The sequence below is a fragment of the Phacochoerus africanus genome, chromosome 1 (assembly GCF_016906955.1).
Source record: "Phacochoerus africanus isolate WHEZ1 chromosome 1, ROS_Pafr_v1, whole genome shotgun sequence".
Classification (NCBI taxonomy): domain Eukaryota; kingdom Metazoa; phylum Chordata; class Mammalia; order Artiodactyla; family Suidae; genus Phacochoerus; species Phacochoerus africanus.
The window spans coordinates 134,505,332-134,525,963 of NC_062544.1; the positions used below are offsets into that span (position 1 = coordinate 134,505,332).

Genomic DNA, 20,632 nt, shown 5'->3' on the forward strand with positions numbered 1-20,632 from the left:
CACCTGCCATCTCACCTTGAACCTTTGCCCAGCTATTTCCTAGATGCCTGACTGGTGAGAGGTTCTAGATGTTTAAATATTCTTATTCCTAGATTTTAAATACAATGGGATCTCAAAGAATTAAAATAGAATGCTAATATGAGAAAAATTTGGAATATGACTGAATTTTAGATGATTTAGAAGGCCACATGGAATCTTACAGAAGCTCAGAGACAGTCATAGCTGGTGTTCTTTGTTCCATGGCTGTGCTGAAAAGAGTTAATCCAACGTGGCTGTCAGTTCATGGTCAATAAGAGGAGGTGTCCTCATCCTTCAGATTTGGGGACGCTCCAAAGAATAGCTGGAAAATTCTGGAACCTTGATCTGGTGGTTGCAGCTGTTGAAGTCTCAGAAGAATTCATTTCTACACTGGCCTGTGAAGTTATTACTCTCTCTCAAGCCTATGCCAGAAAGGAATTAAAATGTGCATTTATAGGAGTTCCCATCTTGGCTCAGGAAAAGGAATCCAACTAGGAACCATGAGGTTGTAGGTTCAATCCCTGGCCTGGTCCATCAGGTTAAGGATCCTGCCTGCATTGCTGTGACTGTGATGTAGGCTGGCAGCTGTAGTGGGCGCAGCCCTAAAAAGCAAAAAAAAAAAAAAAAAAAGTGAATTTATGTATATACAACAGCTACGTTTTACTGTATTAATTACAAGACAGCACCACTTGTGAGCCAGGCCCTGTGCTAGTTTCTTGGAATGCTTTGTTCATTGTAATGCCTGCAAAATGCCGCTGCGAAGAGCGGCAATGCAATCCCAGTTCGCATGTAAAGAAATTAAGGATCAAGAAAGTTGTGCAACTTACTCAGGATCAACTAGCCATTGAATGGCAGAGTCAGATTTCACATCCAGACTCTCAAATTCATTCTGAAACTTGTTTAAAGACTACATGGATCTGGAATGATGTTACCCTACTCATATCCACCAAGTGCCAGGACCTGAACTGGGCAAACCGGGCAGAGACGTCCATGCCTGATTGGATGTATGCATAAGCACATGAGTGCCTGGATAGATAAGACAAAAATAAATGATGTGGAAAATGCAAGGAGTAATGAGGGCCTCCAGTGAAAAGGGGATGAAATAGGAGAGTGAGTGTGTGAATTGAGGGAAGTAAACGATAAAACAGAACGGAGTGGGAGAGAATGAATGAATGAGCAAGTGAGGAGTTCTGAGACCACCCTACCCGAAGTCTGAGCGCTTGGCGGCTGGCCGGTGGGCGGACGGGCGGCTACTCCACACAGTACGGTAGGCGCGGGCAGCTCCTCCTTGGGCCCCGCTCACGCCTCCTCTTCCCTCCCCCTTCCTCCTCCGTTGCCCGCCCGCCCGTCGGCCGGCGGGACCCCAGTCCCCGGCTGGCGGGCGGAGGAGGCGGCTGCCGCGCACCGCTGCCCTCGCCCCGCCGCCGCTGCCGCCGCCGCCGCCCAGCGCGCCGCGATGCGCAGAGGGGCCGCGTCGCTCGGGGGCCGCCGCCGCCGCGCCGCACCATGAAGCTCCGCAGCAAGGCGGCGGCGCTGCTCCTGCTCGCGCTGGCAGCGCTGCTGCTCGCGCTGCTGTCCCTGCGCGCCGGCCGCGCCGCACCCCCCGCCCCGCTCGCGCGCCCAGCGTCTGCCCTGCCGCGACGCCCCGTGCCGGCCCCCGCGCGCCTCCCGGGCCTGGGCGCCCTTCCCGGGGCCGGCCAGGGCCCCCGCCGGCGCTCGCCACCGCGTCTACGCCCCCGAGCCGGCCGTCGAGGCGCTGCGAGCCTGAAGAAGTTGGTGAGGTGAGTCGTGGCAGCCCCAGAATCCCATCTCCGGACCGGTGTCTCCCTCCCTCCACCCGTGCCAAGTCAAAGGGAGGCTTTGGGCTCCAGGGACGCACACTCCAAATTCGCCCACCGACTGCCCACTCTGTCTCTTACCCGACTAGAAATGAAAGACCGGCTTCGTGGAGTCCTCGTCACAGTGCAGTACTGGTCATCACGTACCTTTTTGTAAGAGAAGTGTCAGGGAAAGTGCATTGCATAGTAAGCTCTTAACTGTCAGGGTAAAGCTTATTTTTGGATCCTTGCAAACATGCGCCCGTTGTTTAATTTCTCAAAAGCCATCGCTATGCAAGAATGCTTTATCTAATTCTCATATTTCACTGGCTGTTTTCTGGAGGGGTTTTTTTGGGGGGGTTGTTGTTTATTTTGTTTTGTTTTGTTTACCAAAAACTTAGGTCTGATTGAGTTGGAAAAGTTAGATGTTCACTGAGGACTGACTGCTTCTCATTGTTGAACTCGCCCTGTGCTTCCAACAGAAGGAGGCACTGGACCTGAGTGTATTAAAAAGAAGTTTTCTCCTTGGAAGGAGTGATGTGTGGCACGAGAAGACGGGGCGGGCATCTCTCTTCCTCCTCCTACTCTGGATTCGTGTATGGTCAGAGTCCTGGAAAGGAAACATCTCAGCCTCGACGTTATCTTTGATACCCTCTTTCTCTACACAGAGCTTAACCTGCTACAGCTTTTCCTTCTGGTGTTTTATCTTTGGCCCTAGGGTTTTTGGAACGCCCGCAGGTTAGGGATTCGCATTCATTTACTTTGTTGTGGGGAGCTTTTTAACAATCCTCTCTTCTAGTGTAGCCGGTTTGTTTCTTCTACCCTTTCTGAGGTTGTTGATGTTTCTAACTGCCAGTTAGAACGTCCACGTTTGCTGGGCTCCTTAATTATTTGACAAGAGTGGAAGAATTCTTTTTGACTGTAATGACTAAATCTTGTTTGACGTTTTTACTGTAAATGAGAGAAAAGTCAGGAAACTTCAGCAAGTAGCTGTGTCAGCTTTTGTTTCTCTTCTGCCTGGTGAGAAATGTTCAGATGGGTACTGACAAGTTTTAGGGGGAAAAACCCAAGGAGCTATAGAATTGCTTTGAAGAATGTAGAACCATTTACAACCTCTTATGAATACAGTCACTCCTTAAAAGAAGGATATCTCTGTGAGGAACCTAATAGGGTCTTCTCTCCTGTGTACTGAGGTTTCTTGTAATGAATTTTATTACGATTTCACTACAGATCTGCTATGATCTCTAAGCTGATGGGACAGCTTGGAAGATGATAATGATGGACACTACGTATCATGGCTAAATTCCTACCAGCATAGTGTTAACAGCAGTACATTCAAATAGGCGTTGTTAGCACTTAGGTTAGTTCTTTACGACATCCACATCATAGCCCTATGATAGTGGTTCTCATAGAGTGAGCTTTAAAGCAGCAGTACCAGCTGGGGCTTTGTTAGAAATGCAGAGGCTCCCCCCTCCCCTAGCCCCACTAAATCAGAACATCAGGATGATGAGGTCAATAAGCTGTGTTTTAACAAGCTCTGCTCTGGTTTTGATGCACACCAAACTGTGAGAATCTGCTCTGTAAAGTAAGCATGAAATCAGTACTGACATTATTCCCATTTTATGGATGAAAATACTACACAAGGTTTAGCAATTTGTCTGAGGTTCAGAGATAAGGATACAGATCCACACGGTCTGGGTCCAGGTTCAGCCCTTTCCTGCTGTGCAGATGTCATACACTAGCTTGCCTGCATTTCATAATTTTACTGAGACTTTCTCAAGAAACATCGCCAATTTTTGGAACCATCTTCATTCCTCAAGGTGTTGGGGACATTGGGGCAGCACCTTCCTATCTGTACCTGAACAAATTGGCTCTCACTAGGAAGAGATCATGAATAGAATCCAAATGGATGTTTTTAGGGAAGGATTATTTCCATGAGCAACAGAACTGCCTGAAGCCATTTTTCTTTTGAACATATCTCTTAGATTATCACAGAGATCATGGCTAACATCATAAGAATAAAGGACAACATTTTCAAACTTAGGAAAGAGTGCAAAACAAAACAGAAAAAGGCCATAGCAAGTCTCAGGCTCAAATGCATCAGCATGAAAGCCTAGCATCCTCTGCAGAAGTAGACATTTCTGGGGACTTATAAATATTTCTTTTGCTACCTGAACTGAAATGGCGAGAGAAGATCGTGAAGCAGTAAGGGAGCAGCAGGGAAGATGTCTGCATGAAGTCCTTTATTGCTTTCCTAATCCTGCCTGGGTTAAATTTTTGTGGTTTAGGAGGAATTTCATTTTAGGGAGGGAAAAGAAAGCCTCATGTTTTCAGAAAATGAGTGCTTTAATCTCTGTACGTGGCTGGAATCCAGAAGAGATGAAGGCTCTGTACGTGATCGCCTATCTCAGGCCTGGGGAGCAGTCAGCAGAAAGCGTGGAGTTGGACGTGACCCAGCCCACCACCTGCTGACCATCCATGGACCCGGCTGTGCGCTCCCCCCAGGCTCCTGCTGTAAGTGAAATCCTGCCACGTCAGCGAAGGAAGCAGGGCACTCTCCTTCCACATCTTGTTTTCATTTCAGAGAAGTTTCCAGGGACTTGCCTAGTGAGCAGGCAGACCCTACAATTTTATAACTAGTCATTTGTATGCAGTCTGTCCTGTGGTGGCCTCCCCTTTCTATAAATGTAAAGCCAGGAGGTAAAGTCTGAGGGTTTAGGTCAAGGGTGGCCACCACACTGTAAGTAGCGGTTCTAGTGCACAAAAGAAGTGAGATCTTCCTTCTACTTTTTTTTTCTTTTTTTGGTTATTTATACCTGGCTGACTTCCAAAACAAATCTGAAAAACTAACAGTAAAAGACATACAATAAGGCCTTTGAGATACTTGTAAAACATGAAAAGTCACCATGAGGAGGGGGAAATAAGCACTGTTTGTCAAAAACTAAGGCCACTATTGTTATGAGGATTAAGTGTTAAATTTAGCTTTAAGCTTCCTGGTGGCCAGGTCAAAAAGGGAGCCAAGATGCCTTGCCTTCTTTTCTTTGAAGGATAAGAGGAAAAATTTACCAAGAGAGATGATTTGGGTATTCATGCTATGGCACAACAGGATCTCTACAGTGTCGGGGATGTGGGTTCGATTCCTGGCCCAGAGCACTGGGTTAAGGACCCAGTGTTGCTGTGGTGTAGGTCACAGCTCCAGCTCAGATTCCATCCCTGGCCTGGGAACTCCATATGCCTCAGGGTGGTCAAAAAAGTAAAAAATAGTAAAAGATGACTTGTGTTTCAAGGAACTGAATTCTGCAGTGAGGGTGGTACATTAGAATAGGCTTCAGACTTTGAAGGACTCTCTCCAGACTGCTTCTGAAAACTCCTCTTTGAGCCTTCATACAGAAAAGGAAGCTTAATACTTCCCAACAGCGTGATATGAAAAAGGATATGGCATCTGAAGTCCCAAGAAATTGGTTCTAGTCCTGAGCCATTTTGCCTTAATTTCCTTATCTGTCAAATGAGTGAGTCGATTCAAAAGTTTTCTAAATATCTCTTCTAGCTCTGATATTTGGTGGTCCTGTGATGAGAATATTAAGTTTAGCTGCATAATCCCAACTATGACTGTTGCTTAGCCCTTTGCTCCGCCTCTTGCAAAATCATTCTGTTTCTCATTTGTTGGCTGGAGTCTAGAACCCTTACTGATTACTCAACCTCACCCCTTCCCTGAACTTTCTTCTTCTGTGTCAGCCTGGATATTGCTGTTGTCTCTTAATATGGTTTCTAAGGGAGACTTGGGCTACCTCTAAGCTCCTCTGTCATTTTATTTCACAGTCATTGAGCAAGTGTTTATTGTACAGGCATTTTGGGCCAGGTACTCATTGTGCAATGGTAAATGGAGTTGCTTCCCTCCAAGAATTTGGGGGAGGCAGGAGTGGGGAGATGATACAGAAACACATTATACACTTGGCAGCCTCCCCAGCTGCCCCAAAGAGAGGAAGCAAGTGTATTTGCTCATCAAGAGACGCCACTTCCTGCAGTTCCCTTTGGTCTCTGAGATAAATCTTCTCAGTGGGTTCAAGCCTGAAAAAAGGTCTCACTAAAGAAATATCATGTTATACAGAAAAATGTCAAGCCTGTGGCCATCCTGAAATTAACTGGTCTCCTCAGAGCTCATTAATGATCTCTGGATCTTAGGGACCATCTATGATATTTTATCATTGTGAATCTTGATTGTAGTCACATTCATTTTTGTTGATTAGCCCATGAGACCCCTCTTTCATCCTCTCCATGTATTCAGTTATTAAGTCCTCTTGGTTTTGTCTCAAAATATAATCCTAGTCCCACCATTTCTACCACTTCCATGGTTCCTGCCTCCTAAACCCAATAGTTTGGCATCTGGACCACTGCAGCAGCTTCCTCTCTGGCTTGGGGTATCCACTCTAGCACCCACTTCAATCCATTTTCCATACAGTTGCTCGAATAATTGTGTGTGTGTATATATATATGTGTGTGTGTGTGTTATATGTTAAAGTATAGTTGATTTACAGTGTTGTGCCAATTTCTTCTGTACACCAAAGTGACCCATCATACATATACATACTTTCCCTTATATTATCTTCCGTCATGTTCTATCCCAAAAAACTGGTTATAATTCTCTGTGCTATACAGTATAATTGCTTAACCATTATGCTCATTGCTTATCCATTGAAAATGAAATAGTTTGCAATCTGCTCACCTCAAACTCTCCATCCATCCCACTCCATTCCTGGAGTGATCTCAAATATGTAATGGAGATCACTTTGCTGGTTCCAGTCACTTCCCATCATGCAGAGTAAAATTCAACCTAGTGTGGCCTTTGAACTCTTTCCTGATTTCAGCCCCCTTAACTTTCTGGCCTCAACTCATACCCATCCCCACTTCATTCACTCTGCTTTCTAGCCTTCAAATGCACTCATTCCTATCTCAGCACTGTTTACTTGTTCCTGTGCTGGAATGTTCTTTGCTCACATCCTTGCATGGCCAGCTCTCTCACTTCTTTGAGGTCTATACTTTAAGGTTTTCTCCTCAGAGGGGTCTTCCCAGCTGCTTTAGGGGAAGATATCCTGCCTCCTTACCCTATTTAGTATTTTTTTTAAACAGCACTCCATGTTATATGAAAATTCTCTTTTATTTGCTCCTCTCCCCTTTCACATGCACTCGGTGTCTTATTAATCATTCCACGGCTGGTACCTTTAACAGAGATGATCTCACAGTAGGTGATAAATATTCCTCAGATGGCCAAATGAATGGAATGAATGAATGTGGTACCCTTCCTCTTGTGCCAGCACTATGTGAAGACTTTACTTACATTATTAAATTACATATTATCTAATAATGTTCAAAACAATCCCACACCCTTTAGGGGAATGGTATCTTTACTAGTAACATCCTTCCAAGACAGCGAATGTTTTTCTTTTTAATAGGTTTTCTTCTTTAGAACAGTTTTAAATCTGTAGGAAAATTGGGGTCTAGGGAATACAAAGAGTTTCCATATACCCTGCACCGAGTTTCCTCTGTGGCTAACATCATACACTAGTATGATTTATCAAGTAATATCAAGACATTATTACCAACATTGAGTGTGTATTTAGATTTCCTTAGTTTTTACTTAATGCTCTTTTCTGTTTCAAGATTCTATCCATGAGGAATTCCCCTTGGGGCTCAGCAGGTTAAAAATCTAACACAGTGTCTGTGAGGATGCAGGTTGGATCCCTGGCCTCGCTTGGTAGGTTAAGGATCTGATGTTGCTGGGAGCTGCCCTGTAGGTCACAGATGCAGCTCTGATTCAGCCCCTAGCCCAAGAACTTCCATATGCCACTGATGTGGCTGTTAAAGAAAAAAAAAAAAAAAAAGATTCTATCCACGATACCGCATTATCTTTAGCAGTCATGTCTCTTTAAGCTCCTCTTGGCTGTTACAGTTTCTCAGATCTCCTTGTTTTTAATGACCTTGTGAGTTTTGAAGAGCACCTGTCAGATGTTTTCTAAGATGCTCCACTATTGGCATGTGTCTGGTGTTCTACTCATGGCAATACCGGGGTTATGGATTATTGGGAGGAAGACGTAGTGGCCAAGTGCCATTTTCCTCACGTCATATCAAGTGTATGTATTATTGATATGATTTAATGTTGGCCTGGTGACCTGCCTGAGGTGATGTTTGTCAGCTTTCTCCACCCCACATACTCTTCCTATCCCGCCTCTGCTCGCACATACTGTACACTTGAGAAAGAAATCACTCTGCATGGTCCCCTCCAAAGGACTGTGGAATTATGTTCCCTTTCCTTGATGGTAAAGTAGCTCTATATAAATTATTTGAAAATTTTCTGCATGGGAGATGTGTTTCCCCTCGTTTATTGATTCAATCATACATCAGTATGGATTCATGGATATTTATTTTATACTTTGAGTTACAATCTGATATGACTTAATTTTGTTGCTAAAATTGTTTCAGTTTTGGTCACTAGTAGCTCTTTCAGTTGGTTGCTGTGCTCCTTTGACTGACCCCCATCAGTATCTTTTTGGTTTTTGTTTTCATTTTTGTCTTTCTGAGTATTTCCTTATTACTCTGGCCCTAAAAGATGCTCCAGGCTCATCTTGGGTATTTCCTGTTTCAGTCTTAGAATCAGCCATTCCTTCTAGGAGCCCTGATTTCTCTGATTGGAAAATGGTATTAGAAACCTAGATTTGGGAGTTCCTGTCGTGGCTCAGCAATAACGAACCTGATTAGTATCCATGAGGATGTGGTTTCGATCCCTGGCCTCACTCAGTTGGGTTAAGGATCCAGTGTTGCTGTGAGCTCTGGTATAGGTTGCAGATGCAGCTTGGATCTGGCATTGCTATGGCTATGGTGTAGGCTGGTAGCTACAGCTCCAACTTGACCCCTAGCCTGGAACTTCCATATGCTGTGGGTTTGGCCCTAAAAAGACGAAAAAGCAGATTGGACACTAGGTGTACTTGTTGCTACTGGAGTATCATTTGCTTTAGCCCTCACAGCTGACAGAGAAAAACAGATATGTGTGTGCATACTATCCTGTGTATGTAAACATATCTATGAGGTTTTCCATGTGTAACCATATCTATCTATGTTAAGTTAAATATGGGTTTATAGTGATGTCTCCAACTATAATCCATTACCACATGGATCATTCTAGCCTCTTCCTTGCCTCTTTGAGAAAAGGAATGTTTTTATTTCCTTGAAGCCCCAGCAAATGTTTTCTCCCATCTTATTGGCTCTGGCTGCTTTAAATGCCTATAGTAGATGGGGAAGTGGGAAAAAATAAATGGGATCAGCTAATTGAGCTAAACCAAGCAAGGCCCACCCCTTGATTTTGGAATGCATCCAGGACCACCCAAACCACCCAGAGGTGGGGGATGGTATAATAGACGTTGTGGTTAGCTCCTGACCTCTGTTCTCCCAATCCACCCCCAGCTTCTCAGTGGACCATATCTCCAAGAAACAGTCTAAGCCTGCCATGACTGTCTCAATGTAAACTTGGTCAATTCAGGACTGGGAAGTTCAATAATTTCATTTCTTTGGCAACAGTTACTGGCCCATAGGTATTCCATGACCCTGGCTGACCCAATCAGCTGGAAGAGATTTGGGCTTATTTTACATCATGGGACATTATTTTACTAATTTTGCATTATCGGACAAAAGACTTTATCCTCTAAATAGGAACAGAGGAATAAATAGCTGCTTGTCACTACAATCCTTAGAGAACCAGCTTGGCTGAAGTCATCACCACAGCCAGTAGAGAAAGAAGGAGATAATAGGTCCTTGAGGACAGTGCTGAGCCCTGGGACCCACAGATCCTGAGGTCTGCCCTATCCTGAACCCTCCTGTTCCATGTTAGAGTTGAGGTTTCAGTTACTTGCATCCAAAATCTTTTTAGCATAACCTTTAAATCAAAATCTCGGGGGTTAATGATGGAGAGAAAGGGGAATGGCTGCAGGGGGCACTCAGGAGCCACCATGCTGTGCGCTTGCCCTTGTCCCAGATAGCAGGTGATTCAGGGGTAGGTTCCCTGGCCAAATTAGAGCCTTTCTTAGGGATTTTAAAAATTGGCATCTGAGACAGGATAGGGCAAACTGTTGCCAGTAGCTGAAGCTGTATGATGGGAAACTCAAGATGTGGCAGGTGTGTCTCTGCCAGGTGGAGAAAGCTGGTCTGCACAAAGAGCTCATGGACAACGCAGAGGGATGAGAAGCAGTGCGGAGCACCTGGGCTGGGGGCGGATCCTAACGTAGCTCCCAAGAATGCCTTCCGCCCTTCACTGGCAGTTCTGTCCCATCCCTGCCCCAGCTCCCATGAACTGAGTTTCTGTCACTCACTGCCCAAGAGTCCTAATGTGGATATGCCACACCTGCCTTTAGGAACTTTAGAAAGTTCTGTAAACAGTGGCCACATGGGCATTTTAGCCTCCTACAAAGTCACAGGTGAGATTCCTTGGAAGAAAATTTGAGAACAGATTTGTTTTCCTTGGAAATATTTCTGTGTTCTAATTCAAGTAGGAAAATAAGAGATGAAGTTTTATGTTACATCTGTTTTTACCACCATTTAAAATATTTTTAAAAAAAGAAAGAAAAGAAGGGGGAGTTCCTGTGATGGCTCAGCAGGTTACAAACCTGACTAATATCTGTAAGGATGCAGGTTCAATCCCTGGCCTCACTCAGTGGGCTAAGGATCCGGCACTGCCATGAGCTGTGGTGTAGGTTGCAGATGTGGCTGGGATCTTATGTTGCTGTGGCTGTTGTGTAGACCGGCATCTGCAGCTCCAATTTGACCCCTAGCTGCAGGTGTGACCCTAAAAAAAAAAGAAGAGGCTTCAGGTGAAGATGGAATTCATTTTGTGTTCCTCTCCAAGTCTTCCCTAGTACTTGATTTATTTCGTAATGGGAAATTTTGAAAACTGCCCCTGGAGAGGGTAGTTTCTCAACTTGATGCCTTTATTGGGATTCCATGATTTTTTTTTGGCAGCCAAGAATCACTGTGGTATATTTGAGGGTGATGTTTTAATTCCTGCCCTTACCCCCTCCCCAGCCTCTTTTAGCAACACAGAAGATAGTAATCTTCTGGCAAAAATTCATCACGGTACAATTCAGGATCCAAGCTTTACACACGTAAGAGACAATAGAGAACATATCATCAGAAATGTGATTTCCTTTTATATGGGAGAGAACTGGGGTCCAGAGAGCTAAAATAATAATAATGCACCTAAAGCATGCTGCACAGGGCTACCTCACAGTGATCCCGGAGCAAGGGACGTGCTTCTATGAGTGCTATTATTGTCCATGGTTGCTTTATTATTTAGGAACTGAATCCTAACTAGATCCAGCTGACTGGCTGGGCGGCTTTGCATGAGTCAGTGCTCCTCGGCAAATCTAGGCTTTCTCACAAGTTCAACAAGGAAATGAAATGATGCAAGTCAAAGGCTGGCACAGTACATGCAACACGAGAAGCTCTTTACAAATGTTAGCCAGGGCTAAGAGGTGGATTCAGGCAGGCTTTTCGTTAGGTTGTATCTTGAAGACTCAGCTTCCGTATATAATGAACGCTACCCCAACCCCAGTGTCCTGGTCCTTAGTAAAATCTGGAGGAGTAGATGGGACAGGACCCTTTGCACCCCCATCTCATAGAGTTGGGCAGTTACTATGGAGACTTACAGACTTGGAATTCTGGCTCCGTGTGGCTTTGATTTCTACTCAAGGGCAGAGAGCTATTGTTTGCCAGCTTAGAAAAGCCGAGGGAGAGAGAAGAGTTGGCGAGAATTGGGAGGTGTCCTCAGGAACCCAAATGTGGAATTTTGTCCACAGACACTGCTCTTCAGGCACCTGTGTCTCTGGATGGGCTTGAACCCTTGCTCTGCTCTTTCTTCTTCCCAGTTTTATGGAGTTACAAGAACCCCTGTTGTTTGACCACTGGCCCCAAAGTAACAAGCCATAGTGTTCAAGTGTCACATTTTATGCCTCAAGAGGAATGGGTTAACGGATGTTGGTGTTCAAGTCTGAGAAGTTTAAAAAGTTTACAAAACCTTCCAGTCTGGTTTGCAATAATTTTGAGTATGGACACTTACAATAACAAGTGTTTTGCTGCTCTGCTTAGCCCATTGTGGGCATGTATATAAAAATATTTGGAGAAAAAGGCTTCTGATGCATCTAAGTTAATATCTAATAGTAATACCGACACTAACAGCTGATATCAGATGGTGACTTCAGCATGCTGGGTGCTGTATGAAGCATTTCACCACATGATTTCATTTAATCTTCATAACCACCTAAGAGGTAGGTACTATCATTGGACAGGTCAGGTTCTTTGAGTTGCAAGTGAGACTCCCAGCTCATCAGCTGATGTCACTTAATCCTCATAAGGGATTTACTAGCTCACAAAACTGTAAGGTGTAAAGGAGATAAAACTTCCATTACAGGTGTGTCTAGGATGACTGACCACCTTGTTTCCATCTTTCAGCTCTGCTTCCTTGTGTGTGGCCCACACTCTTAGGTAAGTTTTATTCATGCTGTAGTTCTGACAGATCTGGGCTTCCATCCTCCTCCCTTAGAGACCTTGAAGGGAAAGGCTTTGTTCAGCAAGAGTCCCAGGGCTGCCTCAGTTTGGCATGACTGGGGTCACATGCATACCCAGTCACTGATGGCCACCCCTGGGGGAGGAAGCATCAGCCCCCCTAAACCTCATGGGCTGAGAAGAACAGTCCTTTCCCCTAAAGAAAATGGAGGTGTTCTTACCGGCAACTCCTGAAAATGGCTGCTAATAAGAAATACCAAAACCTGGGAGCCACTAGAATCAATATGCCCATTTTACAGATGGGGAAACTGAGGGTTAGAGGTGGTTAAAGCACTTGCCCAAGATGAAAAGACCTAGAATTTGAAGCCAGGTCCCTGTGCATCTAGAGCCAAATTGCTTACAACCATGCTGAACTTGGGAACAAATCTTGAAATTTGATGGCTTTCTAGAATCCCTTTGAAGAAGGTCCCTTTGATACAACCCCTCTCTCTTTAAATTTCAAAATAGTCCATACTTGTAAGGGGAAAAACAGATTATAAAAATCATCCCATTCTTTAAAAGTTTTGTATATTTCTGGGAATTCCCTTCATGGTGCAGTGGAAGGAATCCAACTAGAATCCATGAGGATGTGGATTTTATCCCTGGACTTGCTCAGTGGGTTGGGGATCTGGCATTGCCGTGAGCTGTGGTGTAGGTCGCAGATGCAGCTCGGATCCCAAGTTGTGGCTGTGGAATAGGCCTGCAACTGCAGCCTCTGATTTGATCTCTAGCCTAGAAACTTCGGTATGGCATGGGTACAACCCTAAGAAGCAAAAAAAGAAAGTTTTTATATATTTCCATATTTATGTACACATTCCCACATATATTAGTTATAGTTCTGGAAGATGGTGTACCAAAATGTTAACAGAGTTTATGAAATTGGGTACCCATCCTTTTGCTTTTCTGTATTTTCCATTTTTCCTATGATAAATATATGCATTACATTTGTAATTTATAGAACAAGTTAAAGTATATAAATTATCGTAAAACTAAAAATTCATTATTGGCCCGAGGCATACAAGGATGGAAATGAGTGTGGGAAACCATTTTTCCTCCCTTTGAGTTGGTAAGTCCTTCATGATCTTTTTCAGGAAATGGGACAGAGATGCCCATTTGCAGAATATGTAACCCTCATCCTTCTCCCTCCCTTGTCACCAGCTGGCTCATGTTTTAAAGTCTCAATAACATCTTAATTTGAAAAGAGGAGGGAGATGGAGAAATAGAATCCCCTTTGTGTCAGGAACAGTCGTAAGGGGGAAAAATGAAATGAGAATTAGTCCAGGCAGCATTATAGAGTTTTGGAAGGAGGAGAATTTTAAATGCCTTTGTGTGTAACTTCGTCTAAGGGTGGATGGATGGGTTACGGAGGCAGAGATGGTGCGAGTATCCTGTGGGGGTCACACCTGGCGAGGCTGTGAGTGGAGGGGCTGAAATCCAGTCCACAGTCTGTCTGATCACTGAGTCAGGAGCTCTGAGGGAAAAAGCCTTCATCCACCTGGAGGGGGCGCCTTTTCTGACTTGTGTATCCCCAAATACAGCATCATAATTAAAAGCAGGGTCTCTTTAATTCCAACTCCCTGAGTTGGAATCCTTGCTCTGCTCTTTGCTAATCATAAAGCACGTGCATGTGTACAGTGATGGCTAGAAGCAGACACACATGCACATGCAGACACATAGACAAAATCACCCAGTTTTAGTCTTTGAACATCTACTGTGCAACAGACCTAGGATCACAGCCATGTTTGAAATAATCATGATCCAAACTAAATGCAAACTATGAATAACTGAGTGCACTTATCAAATGATTTTATTGTCTCCCCCTCATGGCTGATTTTTTTGGCATTGTGTCAACATGAGGCATGTAATGCGGAGACTTCAAGGCAAATGTCAGCTTTTCGGTCTGTCTTGGATGATTAACGATGGTTGACTTAACTCGAAACCATGGGTCATTAAAAGTGATTTAACTGTTAGCACAGTCCTTAGCGTCATGTCTGGGTGTCTTAAGTGAAGGCTCTGCTCAACTTCAGTGCGGAAATTTTTTGTCAAGGGTTTCATGTGTTTCCAAACCTGTGGTTTGCGAGGAACTTCACAAATACCTCTTGCTGCCAACATTTGACGTGGCTATTATCACCCATCCCCAAATTCTCCCACTAGGGGCTGAATCAAGGTGTTTCCACTTCTTCAACTGCCACTCTGACCTCATTTGCAAACCTTCTCCATGTTCAAATAGCCATGGCTTCCTCTTGTAAAAGATTCCACTGGGGAGGGGCATTCTGCTAATCTAGTCTTCCCCTAAGGTGAGCATATTCAACCTCTTAAAATTTATCTCCTTCCATCCTCCCTTCCCATATTTCTGTGTTTCCTTCCCTGTTAAAACTAGTCACCAACAGCACTCTTTCCAGCTGTATTTGCAAGAACTGTGATTTTCCGTCACGCTCACACTGTCTGCCGCTATCAGAGCGTCAGCTTTACCTGAGTTAATTTCGCCTGTCAGTTAAGGGGAAGCCCTGATAAGAGGTTGCTGGAGAGGCAGAACAGAGGGTCTGAGTAGAACCAATTACTCGCTTTAATAATTCAGTGTGTTTTGCAGTAATAGGCTCCAAAGTAAATAGCACTACACATAAATGCCATATTTCATTATTTATACACTCCACAAATTGAAGTTTAATTAAGTCACACGCTTGAGACTTTTAAGCAATTAAGGAGACTCTCTGTCTCGGGCATCGTGGAGGCAGTGAGGCTGTTTCTGAGCCTTTTCTATTATTCAGAGCATCATTACTGGAGCACAGGGCAGGCTTAAGCCAGGACAGTTGAGGCGGTGTTTTCCAAACCTCGGACATGCCCTATGTCAGTGTCACGATTCTTATGACTACACTACTATATGCTACCTTCGAAAGAAAAAAAAATTAAATCTATTCTTGTTATAAATATGTACCTTTTGTACTTATTTAATGACAGCTTTATTGCATTGTAATTCATGTGCCTTTGAAAAGTGTATGGTGTGGCTATTTTTTGTTTATTCATGAAGTTGTACAACCACCCCAGCTAGCGAATTTCAAAACACTTTCATCACCTGAAAAAGAAGCCCTATATCCGTGAAGTAGCCACTCCCCATTTGCTCCTATTGTGAGTCCCTAATCAGCCTTATGTCCCTCTGGACCTTCCAATCCTGGACTTTTTGTATATATGGAATTATAAAACATGTGGTCTTCTGTATTTTCACAAGGTTCACAGTACATGGTTTTAAAGGTTCATGTATGTATCAGTACTTCATTCCTTTTTATTGCCAAATAATATGCCAATGTATGGATATTCCACATTGTATTCATTCATCAGTTGGTGAACTTTTGCGTTTGCATTTTTTGCTTTTGTGAATAATGCTATTATGAACGTTTATAAATGTCCAAAGTTTTTTTTTCCACCTGTAGCACATGGAAGTTCCCAAGTCAGGGATGGAACCCATGCCGTAGCAGCAACACAAGCCGCTTCAGTGACAATGTCAGACCCTTAACCTGCTGCACCACAAGAGAACTCCCTAAATGTACAGTCTTTGTGAGGATATATATATTCATCTCTCTTGGGTGTGTACCCAGGAGTAGAATTGCTGAGTCATGTGGTAGTTCTATATTTAATTTTGAGGAACCATAGAACTGTTTTCCAAAGTGGCTGTACCATTTTGCAATCCTACCAATAATGTTTGAGGGTGCTAATTTCTGCACGTTCTAAGTATATTTATTTCTAAAGGAAACTATATCACTGCCATAAACTGTCAATGCTAACATAAATAGGAGGTAATTGTTTCAAACACCAAAGAAAACTAAACAATGTTGTTTATTTCTAACTTGGTACTTCTGTCTGCTGAAGATTCTCTGTCTGAGGTCTGGTGGGTTTTCAGTTGAAAGGGAGGAATAGGCAGTGTTAGAAAGGTGTTCAAGACATAGCAGCATCAGCTGACCCTCTTTTATTGATATTGTTGGAAAAGAACTGAAGATGGAATAACTCTCACTGTGAGAGGCAATGTTATTTGATGCAGTGTCTAAATGATAACTACAACCTAGGTATCACCCCTTTGAAACATAAGGAATTTGGAAGCACTGATGCCATATGCAAGCCTGTTGCATCTTGTTTCAGCAGTCGGCTCTTGGTTACCTCATACAAGGGTCTCAGAGGTGGCTGAGCTGGTATTTGTTATGTTTTTTTTTGTTTTTCTTTTCATGGTCTTGTGTTTTCTAAGAGCTCTTGAGTGAATTTGAGAGTCATCACAATTACCACATTCTCGATAGGATAATAGCTATTAACCCAGTAAATCCATTTCTGGAAATGTGGTGGAAGGAAATAATGGAAAAGAAGGAAGAAAAGCTATCAGCTCACACATGTTTAGTCTAAGGTTTTGTTTTGTTTTAATAACTGAGAATAGTTGGAAACAGCCAACAAAAAGGAAATGATGATAAGCTATGGTGTTTTAGTTGGATGGAATAGTAGATAGCTGGTTAAAATGATGGTCCTGAAGACTTAAAAAGTAACAAGAAAGGTTAAAGAATCAGATTTAAAAAAGCAAAATATAAAATCATATGTACACCATTAGTGCAGCTGTAAAAATATGTATCCAATGAAGTAAAGACCAGAATGTAGTATTTTAAAAAAAAATTTTATGGGGCAAGATTATTTTTCATGTACCAGCTTTACTCACGCAACACATAATGTTTTATATATTTTAAGCTGAAAACATTGTGTCTTATTCTGATCTTATTTTCTAAAGGTATTTTTAATTTACATTGTCCTATAATGACTGGAAATAACATCATGCACTTGCTATAAATTACAATGAAAGGACATATAAATCACCAGCTGAGGTAAGGTTTTGGAATCAAATAAACAAAGACTGTGATAGAAAATAAAAGGCAGGGGTGCCTCTTCAATGAGGTGGTCAGGGAAGGCCATTCTGTTCAAAAGAGAAGGAGGTGGCTATGCAAAGAGCTAGGGAAGAACATTCCAGAGGGAACACAGTTTATGTGAAGGTCCAGGATACGAGCACGGCACTGGGTGTCTCGGGAAGTAAGAAGGAAAAGGTGGAGGCTGGGCAGCTCCCAAAACTAAAGGATCCAGGTGGTAGAACCATCTTCTCAAGAGCAGTTGAAGTCCCTCCTGTGATGACAGGAGCTGGGGTGGGGAGACATACTGAGAGCAAGAGGCTCACCTCCTCAGGAAACGAGGAGGAGTAGCCGGGAAGCTGAGAGATACCACCAGCGAGGAATGGGGGATAGTTGCATCCACAGACTTTGCCATGAAGCCCTGTTCCACAGCTGGATGTGGCAGTGAGGAGCAAGAAGAAAACCACCCCATCCACTGCCTGGGATAGGAGAGGAAGGGCTTCCTCCACCTGAGGAATCTCCTGGGGAGGTGGTACCCTCATGAGGGAGCTGTGCTTTCATTAAGGTGAGAGGTGACGAGAAGCCCTCAAGAAAAGGCCGAGGACAGAGTGGGTGTTGCTGAGGGCCTGGGAAGAGTTTGGGAGAGAGAGGAGAGGTAAGAGGTCAGCTCAGGTGGTGAGTGCCTGGCAGGAGACAAACTGTGGGTGGTTGTAGGGCAAGTGTGTTAATGTGCAACTCCAGGGCCTCATCCAGGACCCATGGTCTCACCATCTCTGTGGGCTGGGGGTCCAAATACTAACACACACTGCCAGTGATTATGACACACAGCTAGGTGGGGAAGCCCCCCGCCCCCGCACTGGGTGGTGTCTGGTATCCTTGCCACCTGTGAAGCTGGTGCAAGGATGAGGATTTACATCAAGGTCCTAGCAGTGAGCTACAAGCAGGGGATGGGTTCACTGAGCATTTAGGGATGACTCAAGGTGAGAATATGAGAGGCAGAGTGAGTCCAGGGTGATTGAAAAAATTATGTTTTTGGCTGCACCCGCCACATGCATATTTTCCCAAGCCAGTGATTGAACCTGCACCACAGCAGTGACCCAAGCTGCTGCAGTGACAATGCCCGATCCTTTTTTTTTTTTTTTTTGGTCATTTATCTTTTCAGAGCCGCACCTGTGGCATATGGAGGTTCTTGGGCTAGGGGTCTAATTGGAGCTACAGCTGCCAGCCTACACCACAACCACAGCAACCCTGGATCTGAGCCACATCTGCAACCTACACCACAGCTCATGCCATCGCCAGATCCTTAACCCACTGAGTGAGGCCGAGGATCAAACCTGCTTCCTCATGGATGCTAGTCAGATTTGTTTCTGCTGAGCCACAACGGGAACTCCAACAATGCCAGATCCTTAACTTGCTGTGTCACAGGAGCACTTCAGAAACATATATTTGTTTTCTTTTTAGGGCCACACCTGAGGCACATGGAAGTCCCCAGGCTAGGGGTCAAATTTGAGCTGTAGCTGCCAGCCTGCGCCACATCCACCGTGATGTAGGATCTGAGCCAAAATCTTTAACCTACTCCAGATCTTTAACCTGCTGATCAAGGCCAGGGATTGAACCTACATCCTCATGGATACGAGTCAGGTTCTTAACCTGCTCAGCCACAATGGGAACTCCCAGAAACATATTTTTAAGACCTACATTTAGACTTTTTTTTAAATTTAATATATTTTTTATATTGGAGTTTGGTTGATTTACATTGCTATGTTTGTTTCAGGTGTTCAGCAAAGTGTTTCAATTATGCATATACATATATCCATTCTTTTTCAGATCCTTTTCCCATATAGGTTATTACAGAATATTGAGTAGAGTTCCCTGTGCCAGTTTTTGATGCTGAGTTCTAAGCTTGCTTCCAGCTGACTTCAGCAGAGGAGAATTGGCTTGATAATGAACTGCCAAGGTTAGACTCAGGTGCACCTGGATTCAGGTGCTCAAATCTGACTCTACCTTGTGGCTCTGTCTTCCTCTCTGTTGTGTTCCTTTCAGGCTCTACCAGCACAGTGGTCAAGGTGGTTGCCATCAGCTCAGCCTCAGCAACAGGTCTTTAAAAATCCTGGGCAGCAAAAGGTCCACTCCAGTCTTCTTTTATTTATTTATTTATTTTTTAGTTTTTTGTCTTTTTTAGGGCTGTACCCACGGCATATGGAGGTTCCAAGGCCAGGGGTCTAATCAGAGCTACAGCTGCTGGTCTATGCCACAGCCACAGCAACGCCAGATCCTAACTCACTGAGCAAGGCTGGGGATCGAATCCTCAACCTCATGGTTCCTAGTCGGATTCGCTAACCACTGAGCCACGATGGGAACTCCCAGTCTTTTTTATAAAGTGTAAATAAATGTAGTTAGCCATCAGTCAGAGTTTGGGAAGTACAATTCCCCATCTCCCATCCCCCACCAGTGCCTCGTGATTCAAGGGATTAAGAAGTCTTAGGTTCATAGACTGGACCTCCCTTCATCCTTGTAGAGTCTTCAGGTGACATTTGAGAGGGGTTGAGTGTGGCTTTGGTAGGAGTTGGTGAAAGGCACACCGTTTCAGCGCCCTTAAACTTGATTATTCATTGTGACCTCACTACACACATGCTTATTCCTGAAGCCTAAGATCTTTGATGTAACATGAGAGGTAATAGAGTGGGGGCAGCAAACGTCTCGTTAAACCCCAGCCACTGATACTTGAACTGCCACCAGGAAAAGCTTTAATTTTTCTTTCTGAGTACTTGTCATCAGACACCAAAAAAGACTGCACGCCCCAGCCCCTGTGCTTTGTACCATGCAGGCCCAAATCACTGAAGCCTGCAAAGAAGTAACCTGCTGTGCTCCAGGGAAGTGATGATTTTCTTAATTAAAAAGAAAAAAAAGTATTTATAGTTTGGGCCCATGAATGATATAGACAATTACATCATGAATTTCTCTGTACCCTGCACTCATCTTAAGAAATAAAAACTTGGAGTTCCCTGGTGACCTAGTGGTTCAGGATTTGGCATTGACACTGCTGTGGTGCAGGTGCAATCCCTGGCCTGGGAGCCTCCACAAGCTGTGGGCATGGGCAAAAAATTAAAAATTATATAAAAATGGAGTTCCCATCGTGGTGCTGTGGAAACAAGTCCAATTAGGAACCATGAGGTTTCGGGTTCAAACCCTGGCCTTGCTCAGTGGATTAAGGATCCGGCGTTGCTGTGAGCTGTGGTATAGGCCAGCAGCTATAGCTCTGATTAGATCCCTGGCCTGGGAACCTCCATATGCCATGGTTGCAGCCATAAAAAGCAAAAAAAACAAAAACAAAAACAAAAA

The 20,632-nt window shown here is 44.0% G+C and overlaps 1 protein-coding gene across 1 annotated transcript in view; it reads left to right on the plus strand.

The window, feature by feature from the left end:
- The first annotated feature begins 1,524 nt into the window (after positions 1 to 1,524).
- The window catches only part of GXYLT2 (glucoside xylosyltransferase 2), a 95,978-nt gene continuing 76,870 nt past the window's right edge, over positions 1,525 to 20,632 (plus strand). Inside the window, exon 1 of the mRNA XM_047779239.1 lies at positions 1,525 to 1,799. Coding sequence (XP_047635195.1) covers positions 1,525 to 1,799 — 275 coding nt within the window. The remainder of the gene's footprint in view (positions 1,800 to 20,632) is intronic.